Raw genomic sequence first — 18,492 nt, 5'->3', positions numbered from 1 at the left:
AGTAAAAGAAAACGAATTTTTATTAATATTCTAAATTAGTTAACTAAAAAGGTATATGACAAAAATATCCTTTAATGTAAATCACCTGCCCTATGTTTTCATAGTACAGGTGAGAGAACAGAATTAGGTCATTTGTGGCTAGGTCGAGGGATTTACACTAACCGCCTCTTGTGATTAACCAAGTACCCAAAATGCTCAAATAATCGCTCAGGCTTAAGTTTTAGAAAACCCTAAAGGAGTCTGAAATACCAACACTAAAAATCTACAAGGGCTTCTTAAATTGGGAAATATCTACAAAGTTGCCTATTCTTTAATGTACATTTTAGAACAGTATAAACTATCAAAAGGTTCTCCCATCTCTAAGCAAACAGTAGAATAAGCATACTAAATTATATCTTCACATTAATCAATGCTTTATTATAAGAGGGAAAAAAAGAAAAAAGGCCAGACTGCCATTTGTCTGTGTTAACAGAGTGTTAATAGAATGATTTCAAAACCTTCATAGAAGCCGCTGGATAATGCCCATGTACCTCTACCACCGTCAATGGTAATCAAAGCAATTGGATTTAAAAATAAGAGCCCACTTTGAGGTCAAATCAACCATCTAAGTTCTGCCTCTACAAAAGTTTAAAGGTAATAGGTGAACTTAACTAAAGAGAGGAAAAGGCAATAACTGTTTCTCACACTTGAATATGTGAAGAGATAATGTTCACTAATCAGGAAATAACTTCTCAAGTGTCCCTATAGATCTGCTTTCCATTTAATTAGCTTTCATCTAAGTCTTTAAAATATCATACAAAAGATCTTACCAGTCTCTTGAGAAAGGACAGTTTGTTCTACGTGTATAGCTGGCAGTTGGCACTGGGGTGGTGTTTGTGTACTTGCTGTAGTAAAACTTTGATTGTAGCCAGATGAATAAGGGGATTCTTTTATTTCTTGTTCTTTCCGTGGAGGCAAAGGTGCATTAACATTAAATACCTTAAAAGAGAGGGTACACTAAGTCATTTGTGAAGTTTCATAGAAAAATTAAGGGTGACATTCAGCAAAACTCTACAACATTCAAAAACTTCAATTTGATGGGCAAAGGACTTGAAAGACATTTCTCCAAAAAAGATAAATGGCCAATAGGTACATGAAAAGATGCCCAATATCATTAGTCATTAGAGAAATATATACTAAAACTACAATGAGATACCACTTCATACCCATTAGGATGGCCATGATTTAAAAAAAAAAAAAAAAAAAAAAAAAAGACGAAAAAGCTAAGGGTTGCTGAGGGTATGAAACTGCAACCCTTGTGCACTGCTGATGGGAGTGGAAAATGATGCAGCCACTGTAGAAAATCATACGGTAGCTTTTCAAAAAGCTAAATGTAGAACTGCCATATGATCCAGCAATTCCACTTCTAGGCATATACCCAAAGAACTGAAAGCAGAGACTCAAATAGATATTTGTATACCAATGTTCACAGCATAATTCGTAATAGACAAAAGGTAGAAGCAACCCAAGTGTCCATCAGCAGATGAATGGATAAACAGAATGTGGTATATACATACAATGGAATGTTTTTTGTTTACCATAAAGAAGAGAGAAATTTTGATCCATGTCACAACATGGAAAACATCATGCTAACTGAAATAAGCCAGATACAAAAGGATAATACTGTGATTCCACTTATATGAGGTACCTAAGAAAAGATAAATTCATAGAGACAAAGGGAGTTCCCATTATGGCTCAGCAATAATAAATCCAACTAGTACCCATGAGGAAGTAGGTTCAATCCCTGGCCTCACTGTGGGGCATTGCCACAGCTGTGGGGTAGGTCACAGATGTGGCTCAGATCTGGTGTTGCTATGACTGTAGCGTAGGCCAGCAGCAGCAGCTCCGATTCAACCCCTAGCCATATGCCACAGGTACAGTCCTAATACGCAAAACAAAAACAAAAACAAACAAACATAGAGGTTTCTAGAGCTTAGGGAAAGGGAGGGACAAGGAGCCATTGTTTAATGGGTACAGTTTCTGTTTGAGATGATGAAAAAGTTCTGGAAATAGATAGTGGTGATAGCTGTACAACACTATGGATGTACTTTACCATTGTATTATACATTTAAAAATGGTTAAAACAGATAACCAGTGAGGTTCTAGTGTACAGAACAGGGAACTATATCCAATCTCTTGGAGGTAGAACATGATGGAAGATAGTATGAGAAAAAGAATGTGTATATATATATATATATATATATATATATATATATGTGTGTGTGTGTGTGTGTGTGTATATATATGTGTGTGTGTGTATGTGTATGTATATATATGTGTGTGTATGTGTATGTATATATATGTGTGTGTATGTATATATATATATATATATATATATAAAACTGAGTCACTATGCCATACTCCAGAAATTGACACAACACTGTAAAATAACTATATTCTAATAAAATTTTTAAAAATAGTAAAAACAGTAAACTTCGTTATATTTTACCACAGTTAAAAAAAAATCTATGATTTATGACAGAAATTACACCAAGTACAAAAATTAACTCTCCTGCTATTATCATAATAATGCTTACTGAGAATGAAAACCACATAGGGAAAGAGGGTATTTTTTCAGAAACTTAAGATGAATGAAAAAAATCTGCCATTTATTGAAGTTTTACCATGTGGCAGGCAATGATCTGTCCACACTCTGGTCATCGTCTATAATACAGCACTTCTATTACTCTCTAGCCCCCTTATTCTGCTCTATTTTCCTTTACAACACACAGCATCTGATATTATATAAATTCATATATACACACAAATACATATATATATACACACACACATATATATATACACATATATACACATGAGTATTTTTCTCTCTAGCCCTCCCACCTCCACAATAAAGTGTAAGCTTCTTAAGCACAAAGATCTGTCTATTCTCCATTGTTACAACCCCTAAGAACAGCACTGGCTTCATGTTTGCTGAATAAATGAGTGAAGGAGCAAATGAGAACCAATTTAAACTGGATAGAATGCAGATAGAGAAGACCAGCCTAGTATGAGCAAAAAAGACATTGTGGCTGGAGGGGCTGTGGAGAAAAGGGAACCCTCCTGCACTGCTGGTGGGAATGTAAACTGGTACAGCCACTATGGAGAACAGTTTGGAGATACCTTAGAAATCTATACATAGAACTTCCATATGACCCTGCAATCCCACTCTTGGGCATCTATCCGGACAAAGCTCTACTTAAAAGAGACACATGCACCCGCATGTTCATTGCAGCACTATTCACAATAGCCAGGACATGGAAACAATCCAAATGTCCATCAACAGATGATTGGATTCGGAAGATGTGGTATATATACACAATGGAATACTACTCAGCCATAAAAAAGGATGACATCATGCCATCTGCAGCAACACGGATGGAACTAGAGAATCTCATCCTGAGTGAAATGAGCCAGAAAGACAAAGGCAAATACCATATGATATCACTTATAACTGGAATCTAATATCCAGCACAAATGAACATCTCCTCAGAAAAGAAAATCATGGACTTGGAGAAGAGACTTGAGGTTGCCTGATGGGAGAGGGAGGGAGTGGGAGGGATCAGGAGCTTGGGATTATCAGACACAACCTAGAATAGATTTACAAGGAGATCCTGCTGAATAGCATTGAGAACTATGTCTAGATACTCATGTTGCAACAGAAGAAAGAGTGGGGGAAAATCTGTAATTGCAATGTATACATCTAAGGATAACCTGACCCCCTTGCTGTACAGTGGGAAAATAAAAAAAAAAAAAAAAAGAATCTGACTGAAAAAAAAAAAAAGACATTGTGACAAGAATGTACAAGGCAAGCCCAGGAGACCAGTCTGCGAAGTTATACCAGAGTCTCTACTTTTTTGAGTGTCAGGCAAAGAATTTTCAACTTCCTTCTGTAATGGACCACTAGTTGCTTTTAATTAGGAATAAGAAAAAGTCAGTAAAGCCAATGTGGCAATTCTGTGTAGGATGGACTGACAGGAGATAAAGGGAAAGCAAGGACACTAAACTTTTCTAGGTGGCCAAGCAGGAAGTAATAAGATTAGAGAACTCTGGTGTCTAAATTCTCCAGCCCATTGCTCTGCATCGTGCCTGCTTTCCATTGCCACTCCACTGGCTCCAGCCAACCACCATCACCCAAAATTACCTGGAGTGGGACATTAAACACCATCAGAAAGGGTACTTACTGGCCAAGAGTTTTTGCTTTTTCCCTAAAGAACAGTTTTATACTATTCTGGGTTTATAGAAGAAACATACAAACCTTGTTGTAATATTACCTTAAGTTTTAAACTACAATTTGTAAAGGAATATGTAATTCAAAATACTATACAAATATGACCAATTCTCCAAAATCTAGCATGACATCAAGATGAAATCAAATGAAAGGTTTAACAGTGACAGAACATACAAGTAAGTGTCCTCTATTACAGGTTATTGATGCCATGGAACATCACTACTATGATATCAGTAATGATTAGTATTATTAAGTTATTTATAGAAAAGTATGTTCCTCACCACACTTTCTTTGCTTAATATGGGTCCTCAGCTTTGTCTACTACTAATTTTCAGAGAAGAAAATGTTCTGATAAAATAGCCATTTGAAATGATTGAGGCTTTGGATCTAATACTCTTCCATCACAAACACTGGACAAATGCAAATTCTACCAGCCCAAATAAGAGTAATACAAAGGCATTTTTTTTCACATAGTACCCAATATTAAGAAAAACAATGCCTTTTTAACAGGAATAATGAACTGCAATCATCATTCATGTTTCATACTCACTGTCTGCATGGCTTGAAAAGGTGCTGTGTTAATGGTTACTGAACTACTACTTGCTGGAGGTGACTGGAAGCCCTGTTCAGAGCCCTTTGACATGGGCGGATTTGGAGAAGCTAGTGAAGACGGCTGCTTGCTTGAGGGAACTGCTGCCTAGGGAGGAGAAATGCAGTATCAGTCAATTACCTGCCATACAACAAGCAGTTAACTTACACTAAACCCCAGACTGGCATAAGTCAGCAAGTTCTATAGAATGACATCTGGACACAGGAATGCAAAAGAATAGCTTTTGCTTACAATTTCAACTCTCAATTGCTGAGGATGCACACTAGCATTTGCTTTGCACAGCTTGCTGACTAAGTGAGAGTCTTACTATTAATCAGTCTAACAGAGGAGGGGCTGAACTTTTTATGAGTAACTAGTCCTTTTCAAACCCTATAATGGTATTTTCCAGTTCGGAATCTAATATTACTCCAAATTCATAGAGAATCAGGCTTAAGAAAACCCTTGAGTTAGTTGCTTAGTCAGTGTTAATTTGTCTCTAATTTTTTTTCTTTTTGGCCATGCCAGTGGCATGTGGAAGTTCCCAGGCCAGGAACTGAATGTGCACCACAGCAGCAACAACGCTGGATCCTTAATCCACTGAGCCACGAAGGAACTCCAATTTGTCTCTATTTTAAAGTCTTACTAGTAGATACCTAAGTTAGACATCTAAAAAAAGAAAGCCAAACCTGGAGTTCCCGTTGTGGCTCAGTGGTTAATGAATCCGACTAGGAACCATGAGGTTACAGGTTCGATCCCTGCCCTTATTCATTGGGTTAAGGATACGGCATTGCTGTGAGCTTTGGTGTAGGTTGCAGATGCAGCTCGGATCTGGCATTGCTGTGACTGTGGTGTAGGCCGGCAGCTGTAGCTCTGATTCAACCCCTAGCCTGGGGTTGAATCAGAGCTACAGGGAACCTCTATATGCCCCGAGTACAGCCCTAAAAAGCAAAAAAAAAAAAAAAAAAAAAAAAAAAAAAAAAAAAAAAAAAAAATACAGTGAGAAACTCAAACTAAGCATACTCCTACCTAGAAATATTCATCTTTCTGCCATTAACAGTTTGGACATATTTATTGTATCGGATAAGGCAATAATATGCTATTAAGTCTATTTATATGGCAAGGTCACAATGTTAAAGTTACCTTTTGGGTTCCAGGACTACAACATCTATAGAAAGCAAACATTAGTAAGGTATAAATGTTAAATCATTAAACTGATCATGCTTGTAACTCATACAATAAGCTGGTTCTGCTATTCTTTTTAAGACAGAAAAGAAATTAAGACAATTGGTCTCATATTACCTCAGGAGTCTCTGAGGTCATAAACTCTGTTTCAGATCCTGAAGAAGCCTGATCGGTAGTAACCAAGCAAGCATTTGAGCTACAAGTTACTGGAGAAGCAGCAGCCTAGACACAAGAAGATATAAAATGTTGTAAAAGGCATGCTTGGCTCACTTGATAGTTCTTGAACCCTGGGCTCCCTCACACGTTACTCTTGTTGAGCACTCAACTACTGCCAAATGCTATGCTAAACACTTTAACGTGTGTATATTAACTCCTAACCATAGCCCTGTGCAGTGGGTAAAACAATTCCTATCTTATTCATAATCAGGCAGAAACAAAGAAAGGTAAGTAATTTGCCCAAGATCACACTAAAATTCAGTGGTAGAATTGAGACTCAAATGTAAGCAGTCAGCTACATTGCCTTTCTAGGCCTGGTCACCAAAGCTACACATCAAATCCCATTCTCATTTACCAAGAATCTTGGCCCTGGAAACCTGGGGCCAGACCGCCAGGAACCATCCGCCATCACTGGGAGATGTGCCCAGGGTACATTAACACTCGAGGCATGGGTCTGCCAGGGATCATGGTAACTATGCTTTTACTCTAAGTGCTCTTAGTGTCTTAAAAAAGCAGGTAGAAATAGATATAACAGAAAGGATAAGCTCTACATAAATCACCGTGGCATGAAAATTCTAACAAAAAAACCTGAGGCTAATAATATGTATAAAACAAAAACTGGGAAAAAGCACAGTAGGAACTAAGGCTGTGACAACTATAACCAACAAAAAACGAAGAGAGAAGCTAGAAGGAATGCTATGGTAACAGAGATCTATAAAATTCTACCAATCACAAGCTCTGAAATGTCAGTGAATCCACCCCTTTTATCTAAACGCTTCAATGCAGTTCTCAGAAGCCTTAGCAATAAAACAGGTGAAGTGGAACTAATTAATGGTAACCAAATATCAGAACAGTGACCTTCTAGAACAGTTCATCAGGATATGCCACTTCTTGGGAAGGAGATGGAGACCAAGTTTTAAAAAGGTCTTATGAAAAAAAAATTGAAATCCTTTAGAACATTTTATATACCTAAATACACAGGTATAATTTAGGCCTGACAAAAATATTAGAATCATTGTAAAACCAGAGTGTTTCTAAAACTAGGCCTTTCTTCTAGCCCTCTCATTAAAACAATGAGACAACTGCTCAAAATAAGTGTGACTGGCTGTTATGGGGCTATAACTAACTCCATTATCACAAAAAAGATTCACAGATGCTAAATTAAAGCAACTTAAGCCACTTAAGCTTTAAAGGACCTTTGTATTTTAGTTAAAAGGTTAACGCAACAAAAAAGATAAACATTCTTTACATTAGTATTTATTTAGAAGCTATGGCAGTTCCTGCTTCCAAATATATTGCCCTTTTTCGGGCAGACTGCCCAGCAGGAGTTAGTTTTAGGTGCTAGTGAATAAACATGATGTTGGAGGTCAGTGGTTCCTAAAAATGGATGCGCCGATTTACCCAGGGAGCAGATTAAAAATACAGATGACTAAACAACATGCCTAGAAATTCTGATCCTGCAGATCTACAAAGGCATCCCTCAGCACCCACAGAGGATTGGTTCCAGGAGGCACTACAGATACCAAAACTCACAGACACTCAGGTCCCATGGTGCGCCCTCCATACCTGTGGTTCCACAACTTCAGTTCAAACCAACCTCAGATATGTGGTACCGTGTGTATTTAGAAAAAAAAAAATAATAATAAAAAATCTGCATATACGTGGACCCAAGCAGTTCAAACCCATCTCATTCAAGGGTCAATGGTTTATACTTTTATTTAAGTGACAAAATAATTCTGATGCAGCCATCCTATAGGCCTGCCCCTGAGATCTACTAAACTAGACTAATAGTTTTTCAAAAATTTTTAACTTGTGAATTGAAAGCTTCATATAGAACCTAATAGCTAGAACAGATAAAATGAAATTCTTTAGTTAAAGCAGTGAGTGGGGTGAGGGATCTTGCTCAATAAATACATTTTGAAAACTGAACTACATCTTATCAAACTAAATATAAACCACTGTAAACAAACGGTATTTACTCAGAAGGTTTTGGAAGGGAAAGCAGTAACTGTGGAACCACCTGGTCAAAATATTTAACGTAGTGTCAAGCAGCTACCATCTAGAAAATTGCCATAAGGTTTTCAGAAAGATCCTGAGAAAGAAAAAAATTTTAAGGTAATGAACAGAAAACACCTTGAACTTACTATTGATGAAAATGAAACATGGCGTTTAGAGATCCCAATGATTTGCCCCCTTTATTTTTCTAAGTGTGTTCTGTGAAAATTAGCTCATCAGGATATTAGCTGTTATATGTGGGACTGGCTAACCAAGAGTTAAACAAAATTAGTTTCTCTCTTTGGACCCTTTACTATGCCAATATACTAAGTGATTTAGGTTCCCAAATTACCTTTGAATTCTTCAGGCTTGCTCTTTCCTTACTAAAATCAGCCTCCTCATACTTAATCTAAAAAACTAGATACTCGTAGAACATTTTCAATAATTGAGTTAGGTATGTTAGGATGCATGAGTCTGAATATTCTTGCCAAAGCAAGTTTCTTCCCTGAATAGCAACAAGAGTAAATGAGAAATTAGTCTGGAGAAGTTACCTGTAACGGCTCTTGAAGAAAATCACTTTGATTGGATAGATTTTGTTCTGTAGATGCTGCAAAGAGTGAAATCAACAGTAAATTACTGGGGAGGAGAAAAGTTTATGTATATCAACTGGGTGGAAGCTAAAGCTTATGCTTTATAAAACAAAGCAGTATCTGGAAGGACTACGTGTCAAGTCCTTTCTATTAAAGCTCTAAAAAGAGTCAGAGAGGACTACAGAATAGGGCACTAGTTCCAACTCTGATACATAATGATGCTTTAAGGTTAAATGGGTAAAAGCAGCATTTCAAGGCTTCCAAGAAAAAAGAACTTTGACTTTAAAAAATAATGGTAATTGTAACATAGAAGATAAAAATCTGAACTATCATGAGTAGCAATTAGCTGATACACTTTAAGTTACAAGTTTCAAAATAAGTCCTAGCAGGGGTCATCTGTCTCTTCCGTTTTTTTCTTTTTGATTATTTAAAATAATATACTTTTCAATTACTTAGTTCCAGTTTAGCTTCTCATTAATGTCTATCACTTCTGTTAATTACTCTCACTTCTTTCTCCTTACCTTGCCCAGAAAGTATTGCACCAGTCTTCTGGTTGGTGCATGCTGGTCACTACAGCTGGACTATGGCTTTGATTATGTTATTCCTCCCCAGAGATAAAACAGTGTAGAATAAAAAGCCTAAAGTTTGAAGCATCAGATCCAGATTCATATCTGGGTTCCATCATTAGTTATTGTGGTAATCAGTACAATAAATACCACTGATGTAACTTTACTCATAGTTAGAATCCAAAAGCCTCCACTCTAGATTTATAGAGTCAAATGCGGGTCAGGCAAGTTCTAGTCAGAATTCACTCAAAGAACATAAAAAATAGCAAAAACAGCTACTGTGTACTTCTATTCACCCATCTGGAGATTTTCTCTAAAATGCAAACAGGTCAGTTAAGTACAGTAACATCCTATTGGTAATTCACTCATATATAACTCTAATAACAGATGGACACATTTAGAATAAATACCTAGATATAGTTTACCCTTAAGACAATCTGCAGTAAAATCATTTGTGAAAGAAATAATTGTTAGACCTAGAGCTGTTTGTTCCAAGTCTTAAGAATGATGACATACCTACTGGGCTACCTGGAGTAGCTGAAGGCGGCTGTGATGATGGAATTGCACTTGAAGGTTTGTCAAAATCCAGAATAGATTCCTAAAGACAAGATTTTAAATAATGAGTAGAAACAAAGCTTACTGCCTCCTGGTAAAGCTATTACCATTAAATTTTTTATGATGTTGTCCACTGCTTATCAACTCTAGGAATCTAGCTAATAACTATCTCAAGATGTTAATAACTTAGTCTTCGTAGGAGAAGAAATTAAGAGTTAAAAATGAAATCGAAAGTCAAACCTCAAGACTGCCAAGTATCAAAACTATAAATTAATTCAAAGGCAAAGTTAGGAAAAGAAATTCCTAACTTGAGGTCTTAAACATCAATTCTAATGAGACTGAACTCTCATTTTTATTATACCCAACCATTGAGAGGGTCTAATTATTTTATCTCAGCCACTAAACTAACTCATGCTCCTAGACAGTTTCATGACAAGAAGCCATTCTCTTCCCACATCTGTGTAGCCTCATTCTCCCAGAAACATTTCCAACATTCTGAGTGTTTAACTTACATACCTAGACTGATCATTGTAGATCTTTTATTTATCATCAAATAATCTTATGAAGTAAGCAATTTCTTCACTTTACAAATAAGTAGAAAGCTGGAGGCTAAATAACTTGCCACAGATTATACAAGTCTCAAATCTTTTTACTGTACAAAAACCTCTTATTTGCCTACTTCATCCCTCAGGAATATCATACTACTCTGAAATTCTGTAAGAGTCTGCATAACAGAATTTAGCATTTAACTATTAACACAAGTTTACAATTATATGGAATTGGGATATAAATTCCTTGAAGGCAATGAACATTATAATCATCTACACACAATGGCACCTACCAGAATGACAAACATAGCATAGATTCCCATAATCTAAGTGGAAATTATGGATGAGCTACAGCAGTAATGTCATTTGAACATTCAAGTTTCTTACATGTTTAATTCATTTTATTACTCACGACAAACAGGATTAGGAACAATTACCCTCATTTTTCAAAAAAAAAAGAAATGGAGGCAAAGAGTTCAGTAACTTGCCTAAACTCTCAGAGTTAGGAGGTAGCAGGGTCAAGATTCTACTCATTCTGGACACCAGAATCTATGCTCTTAACAACAACTTCATTATAATGCTTCATATCAGAAGCTAGTATCATATCACTTAAGATCCATTTAAGAACGACTCATACTTGCATAAAGTTACAAGTTCCTTGAATCTGGGTCATCAGATCCTGCAGTTTTTCTTTCCTCAATACTGGATCCTTTGGAAGGGTAGAGGAAGAACCTACAGGCTGATGCATAGGCTTAGGCACCTACAAGATAAATCCATAATGTGTAAGAGTGAAATCCAAATTCAATAGCCTAATTCAGGAAACTCAGCTTATTAATACATCTTAATGAAATCAAAACACATAGCATTGTTCATTTAAAGATTTAGCTTAGGTAAAGAATCTCCACATAAATGCATTTCTAAGGAATTTAATGTTAAACACATTTCCCTTTTCAGAACATTAATGGGACATCTTTCTAAATACCTTTTTAAAGGGAAGGCTCAGAACAACAGAACTTTTTTGATGGCAAGTTCTCTCATTATGGACATTAGTTACCCTGCATCCTCTATAAGATGCTACTGACTATAATATATAACACATCAATGATTTCCCCCCCGGGAAAGAAACTACTACTACCACATTGAATATCCATCCCATTTTTAGGACATATTTGATTTCAGAAACATTAAAATGTAAAAATGTATATACATACATCCTAAAACTGAGGCAATTCACTATTGTATTTTTTTTTTTTTTGTCTTTTTGTCTTTTCTAGGGGTGCGGCATATGGAGGTTCCCAGGCTAGGGGTCTAATCGCCGCTGCAGCTGCTGGCCTATGCCAGAGCCACAGCAATGTGGGATCTGAGTCGCGTTCTGCAACCTACACCACAGCTCATGGCAACATCAATCCTTAACCCACTGAGCGAGACCAGGGATCAAACCCGCAACCTCATGGTTCCTAGTCAGATTCGTTAACCACTGAGCCATGACGGGAACTCCTATGTTTTGTTATAAAGTAAGTATACTTTGTTGGGGTGGCGGGGGGTGGGCTATAGATGTTTAGAAGGTGGTTAGCCCTCATGCTAAATTTCTTAACACTGTTGCATAGCCTGAAATAGACCTAATGTTTATAGTTATTTCTTATAGATATCAGCAAGCCTGTCCCTACCAGAGCCTCTTCTCCACCTTCAAATTCACTGGGAAGTCACACAGCTAAGCTTATCAACAGTGTCATAAAATAACAGTAAATACACCCTACAAGAACATATCAAAGGCTCTTTTGGGAGACAAGTACAAACTTCAGTGATTTCTTTCATGTTATCTAGTCTTTTGGCTTTGAACTCTATTTTGCCCTTGACTGTACTTAGGCATGCATGCTCCAGGCAGCTGAGACTGCAATACAGACAAATACTGTACTATATAGAGAAAGATTGCAATATAGACAAATATTGTACTATATAGAGAAACTTGCTCTCAGTCACTGAAAGACCCAGCAATTTCAATAAAATGATGTCTCTGCCATGAAACAAATTAAAGGAGTTTTGGTCTGTCCAACTAAATACTCTTGATTTTTTTTTGGTTGTTATCATTTTTATTCCACACTCACTGCATACAGAATTTCCTAAACCAGGGATCGAACACGCACCACAGCAGTGACCAAAGCCACTGCAGTGACAAAGCCAGATCCTTAACCCACTGCGCCACAAGGGAACTCTGTAAACACCCTTATTTTAAATACTATTCAGCAAATTGCATGGTATCATCATTCTGGTGTGGTAAAGACTTGGCATTGCTATACCTAGTGGAATTTTTAATTGCGTTTTTTAAACTGCTTTATTGCAGTGTTAAACTGGGTTTTTAAAAATAAATTTCTTAAAATAGTCATATTACAATTACTGTCATGTGATATCTGACCAGTGAAATAAGGCTACCAGTCAGAAAATTAGTACCTTAGTACGCTACCAATCAGCGTCAGAAAGAAGCTAAAATTACATTACCACTTAAAGAGGAAGAAAGGAGAATTAAAGGGGACGAATAACTAAAATTCTCTCCCCATAGGGTAAAATTGAGGTGGGGTAATTTATTTATAAAATGCAATACTTCGAATTTCCTAAGCAAAATGTTTTTCAGACTGTTAGAGAACCAGAGACTTATGGGAAAGCCTCTGGCTGAAATGGCATGGAAGTCCAGGGCACATTACTAGACGGAGATGAGAACACTGAAAGGGTAGCAAGTTCACATTTCTTAGCAAACAAGGTGGCAACACATCTTCAACAAGTTTGCATTGAAACACTGGTAAATAACTCACACTTTAGTAAAAGACAACACTAGCTAGGATTCTATCCAAGGATTATTCATTATAAGCTTTCAGGTAAGAAGATAATATTTTTTCTTAAAACAGAATAAGGGTTATTTTTCGTTAAACAGAATAAGGCCTTATATTTGAACTAAATCTCCTGCTCCAAACCTAATTACAGACTATTTAACACCTGTACTTTTCATCTCCAGAAAATTCTTATTTTGGAACAGAAATAGAGAATTAATTCAGATCCTTCCCCAACTACTGCTCCTTCAAAAACAAAACATGAAAGATTCCTGTTTCTTCTCTTCACCTTCTTCAAACAGGACAGGTTAATCTGAGTGAATGCAAATAAGTGAAAGAGAAGGAAGAGAATACAGAAAAATGTAACTTCTGTCAGGAAAAGGTCTCCCATGTTGTGACATGCACTTACATTTCTCACTTGTTCACATGATGGTATTCTCTGAACTGTTCACTTTTTTTTTTTTTTTTTTTTTTTTTTTTTTTTTTTTTGGCCATACCTGCAGCATGCAAAAGTCCCTGGGCCAGGGATCAAACATGCATCACAGCTGTAACCAGAATCACAGCAGTGACAACACCATATCTTTAACACGCTAAGCCACCAGAGAATTCCTGAACTATCCACCCACTCTTCTGATGTCACACCACGTCATTAAAATTTGAGCATTGAAACAGTATTTTCTAACTGAAAATTTCCTCTCGGATTAGGTGCAAAAGACAGACTAAGTCTGTTTCCAGTTTTCTAAGGAAAACAAATTACACATTAAAGAGTTAAGTGAAATGCTTTAATATATTAATAACATAAGTTTTACTGATTTTTCTCCTAAAGAGAACTTTTAAATTACCGTTATCACAAATCTTTATTTATGCCTATACTGACAGGAACAGACTAATACAAATCAACTCACATCTTTGGGTTCTGTATTGAACTTCCTGGGCAGGAGCTGGTCATTTGGTATGAGGCTTGCTGCAGCTACCCCCCAGGACTTTGGAGAAATCTGTGATTGTGGTGTTAAAGGGTGTTTTTGACTCTCAACATTGTTTTCCCAGGATTTTGGTGTCTCTGACTGTCTTGAATCCTGTTCTTCACACATGGGAGTGGTCCATGACTTGGTAATGTCCTGTTCACTCTGCAGGGAAGGTGTCCAAGACTTTGGAGTTTGCTTCTTTGGATCCTGATCTTTCTGCAGCTGAACTGGCCAAGGTTTTGGTGTCTCCTGCTTCTTCGGTTCCTCTTGAATATATCCTACTTTGGACTTAGGAGTTTCTTGTTTCCACTGGCTAGGAGTTGGCTTGGTTTTGGAGATGTCCTGCTTCTTCTGCTCCTCCTGCAGAGTGGACCTGAGTTTTGGAATCTCTTGTTTCCTCTGTTCTAAGGAAACTGCAGGCTTTGATACCTCCTGGTGCTTAACAGAAGACTCCCAGGACTTGAAGGATTCCTGTTTCTTCTCCTGACCATCTGGTTCAGTAAGCATATCCCAACATTTGGGGAGATTTGGTTTTCTAGCATAATCTGTTTCCCAAGATTGCTCTTCACCTTGTTTGCTTGAATAATCTACTTCTGTCATGTAGCGTCTGTTAAGAAACTAGACCAGAGAAAAAACTGTACTCAAATCACAAAGTCTATAAAAGACCTTGAGGGTAATACTGAACTCTACTAATATTCCTCTGTCCACTGGTCTGAGCCACTGGCTAACAGGAAACTTCTATCCTTATTCTACTTGAAGACTATCCTGCTTTTTCGTCAATTCTTTCCCCTTGATTAACGGAAATACAAACTTTGATACTTCAAAAGCACCAATCTATATTTGACTCACCTAAGACTAGTAAGCAGTGCACATGGTGGTACCACATTGGCTTGATTGGGGCTCTTTTATCAGGGTTATTCTGCCTCTGCCAGCCTTAGGACCACTCCACCCACCTGATTCCTCTGTTAAGGCAGAGGATAGTTCAACTACACAAAGTTATACCCTTTAACCTGAAGTCTTATGTTTCCTGAATTACCAGCCTTTCCTTATTTCCATTATATAGCAATCATATTGTGATTTTGCTTCTTTCATTCTTTTCTGCTTCCATGAATTCCAATGTCGTTTCAGAAAGAGAACAAATACCCTCATCTATTTCCAATGTGAATAAATTCAAGACAGAGCAAAATCCCACCCATCTTTAAATTCTAATATAGAGGCCAAAACCAACAACAACATCTAACAAGCAATTATTGTGTGCTAGGCCAAATTGTAAGTAATTTAGAATTTAAGTTAACTCCTTTAATCCTCACAATAACCATATGAGACAGGCATTATTATTACACCCATTTTAATGTAGGAAGATAAGAGACACAGCTGGGCTAGATATCTTGCCCAAGGTTATTGAGCTAATAAGCTGCAGAGTCAGGATTCTAGCTCCAGAGCCTCAGGTCCTAGGCACAAAATGATATAAAAGTCTCAAAAACCAAAATTGACTGAAAGCTCTTTCAGTACCTTACCTCTTGTGGTTGTATCTCTGGCTGTGCAAGTTCCAAAAGAGACTCTGAGAAGATAAAAGGAATATTAAATAAATAAGTAAACTAAAGTTTTTAGACTGATTACACTATAATTCATTCTAGCCACAAATTTCAGAGGAGCAATAGAAAAATAGTGCAATTAAGTATATTCATGGCAGAAGTAATTCTCACTGTTGGGTGTTGGTCAAAACCATGTGGTCTGAAGCTAGAAGCTCTCCTTATATAAGACATTTTTCTAAAGTCAAGTTGCAGTAAAAACTGTTTTCTGATTGAAAATAAGACTATCGGAGTCCCTTTGTGCCTCTGCAGCTTAAGAACCCGACATAGCACCCATGAGGACGCGAGTTCAATCCCTAGCCTCGCCTAGTGGGTTAAGGATCAGGCATTGCTACAAGCTGCAGCCTAGGTCACAGATGTGGCTCAGATCATGTGTGGCTGTGGCTGTGGTGTAGGCCAGCAGCTGTGGCTCCAATTTGACCCCCGGTCTGGGAACTTCCATACACCACAGGAAGAAATATTTGAAAAGAAATACTTGTAACTTGCTAGTGGTTACCAGAATGCTGCCTAAATTACCTCCTTAGAAGTGATACTTTTTAAATAAATCCAGCCTTAACAATAAATAGCAAAAGTGCCATTTACTCAAAATATTTCTTCCCAAGAAAAGTGGAATTTTGAAAAATATGGAGTTCCCTTGTGGCAAGGGTTAAGGATCCAGTGTGGTCACTGTTGTTGTTCAGTGACACTGTGGCTCAGTTTGATCATTAGCCAGGGAACTTCAGCATGCTAAGGGTGAGGCAAAAAAGAAAAAATTATACATATGTATATCCTTTTACTGATTTTAGCAATTTTTTTTCCAATGTTAACCTCAGGTTATTTACATTCTTGTTCTGCTATAGTATGGGACTCTATTATAACTTATGTTTCAAACAATTTTAAATGGAATTATCCTAATAGTTTAACAGAGACTCATTCAAATTCTACAAATGCCTCATTTTAACAGTATACTCTTTTGTAACAAAGTGTAACCTAATTTTTTATTAAGGTTCACTCTGCAAATCACAGCAGTAAACCCTTGAGATGTTTCCTAAACCTAGGCTTACCCTGGGGCAAGTAAAGATTTCCATGCATGTAGAAAATAAAATTAAACTAAAGCAGTCATTTTACAATAATCTGACTCATTTTTAAGTGTTAAAAAATGAAACCACTATAAAGAAATTCAGAGATGACAACAAACCTGACTCTTTGACAGATTCAGTCTTCAATGATTGTTTTTTCTTCTCTGATTTTATTAGCATTTCTTCCTCCAATGATACCTCTTTTTCCTTAGCAGTTTTTGGAACTGGGATACTTTCAAAATAGCCTGAGTTCAGCAATTTAGACAGTAGATCTTTCATGTGTTTGTCTAAGAAAGAGTGATTAAGACTTAGTTATCACATAACCTAATAGTTTTTGGAAAATTATTTGGAAAAGAAATCCTAATATAATTTTATCCTACATGTAGTACATCCTTATAATACTTTACATTGGGGGTATTCAAAGAACTGGTTATACCATGAAAAAAAAAATACACAGTTCATCTCTACATCATAATGAATCAATAGAAATTTTAAAAATCAGAATCCCAAAATTTAGCAAGTCACTTAAGTTTCTCTGGGCCTCCATTTAGACCACTTGAAAAATGACTAAACATCAGAGAATCCAATCAAAGAATCTCATACAATACAAAAGCACACATCTATTCCCTGAGCTGGGAGAAAAGTCACTTCTCCCATCTGCCCCCAAGACAACAGAACTAACAATTAGTCTATCTTCCCTAAGTACTTAAAGTAAAACGACATAGCTTCTGAAACATAACCTTTAGAAAAACCTAGCTTGGACAATCTCTAAAGAATTTTTATAGTACAAAATTCTATGATTAAGATTTTACTCTTTAGTTACGCTGTATTTCACTCTTAGCACATCACCAAAAAATCTTAAAATGATGTTAAAGTTGCTTCAACATAAATAGATCTAAAGTCTATTTCATTCTTAATATCCACTAAAAACATAATTCCCAAATTAATCAAAGTTCTCATACTTGATTTGGGCCTATTATTCTTCTCGTAGGAAGATGATGACAATACTATGATTTTTTTTAAATCGGCTTTGAGATATAATTTACAAACAACAAAATTCACATTTTAAGTGTACAGTTTTAACAGATGCAACAGTCATGTTTCTTCCACCATAACCATGATATAGAACATTTTCATTAACTCAAAAAGTTCCCCTATGCCCCCTTAGTAATCAATTTCCTCCCCCTACTCTCTGGCAACCACTGACTTGCTATCACTCTAGTTATCTTTTTTCTAGAACTTCATATAAATGGAATCATACAATATGAACTCTTTTTTTCTGGCTTCTTTCAGAATAATTATAATTAACTTGGCATAATTATTTTGAGATTCATACACACTGTTGCAGTATCAATAGATCATTCCTTTTTTATTGCTGAGTAGATTCCATTATCTGGATTATATCACATTTTATCAATTATCAGTTGATGTACATTGGGCTGCATTCAGTTTGGAGCTATTATGAATAAACTGGTATAAACATTCATGTACAAGTACTTATGTGAACGTATGTTTTCAATTTTCCTGAGTACTAGAAGTATAAT

At 36.5% G+C, this 18,492-nt stretch overlaps 1 protein-coding gene across 50 annotated transcripts in view; it reads right to left on the bottom strand.

The window, feature by feature from the left end:
- CAPRIN2 (caprin family member 2) overlaps positions 1-18,492 on the bottom strand; it is a 44,717-nt gene that overhangs the window by 5,945 nt on the left and 20,280 nt on the right. For 29 of the 50 annotated variants that reach the window (XM_084956391.1, XM_005664010.3, XM_084956393.1 and 26 more), the window contains 9 exons: positions 17,068-17,235; positions 15,816-15,859; positions 14,239-14,916; positions 11,149-11,271; positions 9,925-10,006; positions 8,804-8,859; positions 6,159-6,263; positions 4,821-4,967; positions 810-978 (listed from right to left, as the gene is read on the bottom strand). In XM_084956391.1, coding sequence (XP_084812517.1) covers positions 810-978; positions 4,821-4,967; positions 6,159-6,263; positions 8,804-8,859; positions 9,925-10,006; positions 11,149-11,271; positions 14,239-14,916; positions 15,816-15,859; positions 17,068-17,235 — 1,572 coding nt within the window. The remainder of the gene's footprint in view (positions 1-809; positions 979-4,820; positions 4,968-6,158; positions 6,264-8,803; positions 8,860-9,924; positions 10,007-11,148; positions 11,272-14,238; positions 14,917-15,815; positions 15,860-17,067; positions 17,236-18,492) is intronic. The other 21 variants (XM_084956411.1, XM_021092118.2, XM_084956412.1 and 18 more) reach the window with 2 other exon arrangements.

Source organism: Sus scrofa, chromosome 5, assembly GCF_054392235.1.
Source record: "Sus scrofa isolate SSC_HxYL_T2T_F1_AM1 chromosome 5, Sscrofa_HxYL_maternal_Yorkshire_Landrace_v2.0, whole genome shotgun sequence".
Taxonomy (NCBI): domain Eukaryota; kingdom Metazoa; phylum Chordata; class Mammalia; order Artiodactyla; family Suidae; genus Sus; species Sus scrofa.
This window is presented reverse-complemented; position numbering and strand designations above follow the sequence as displayed.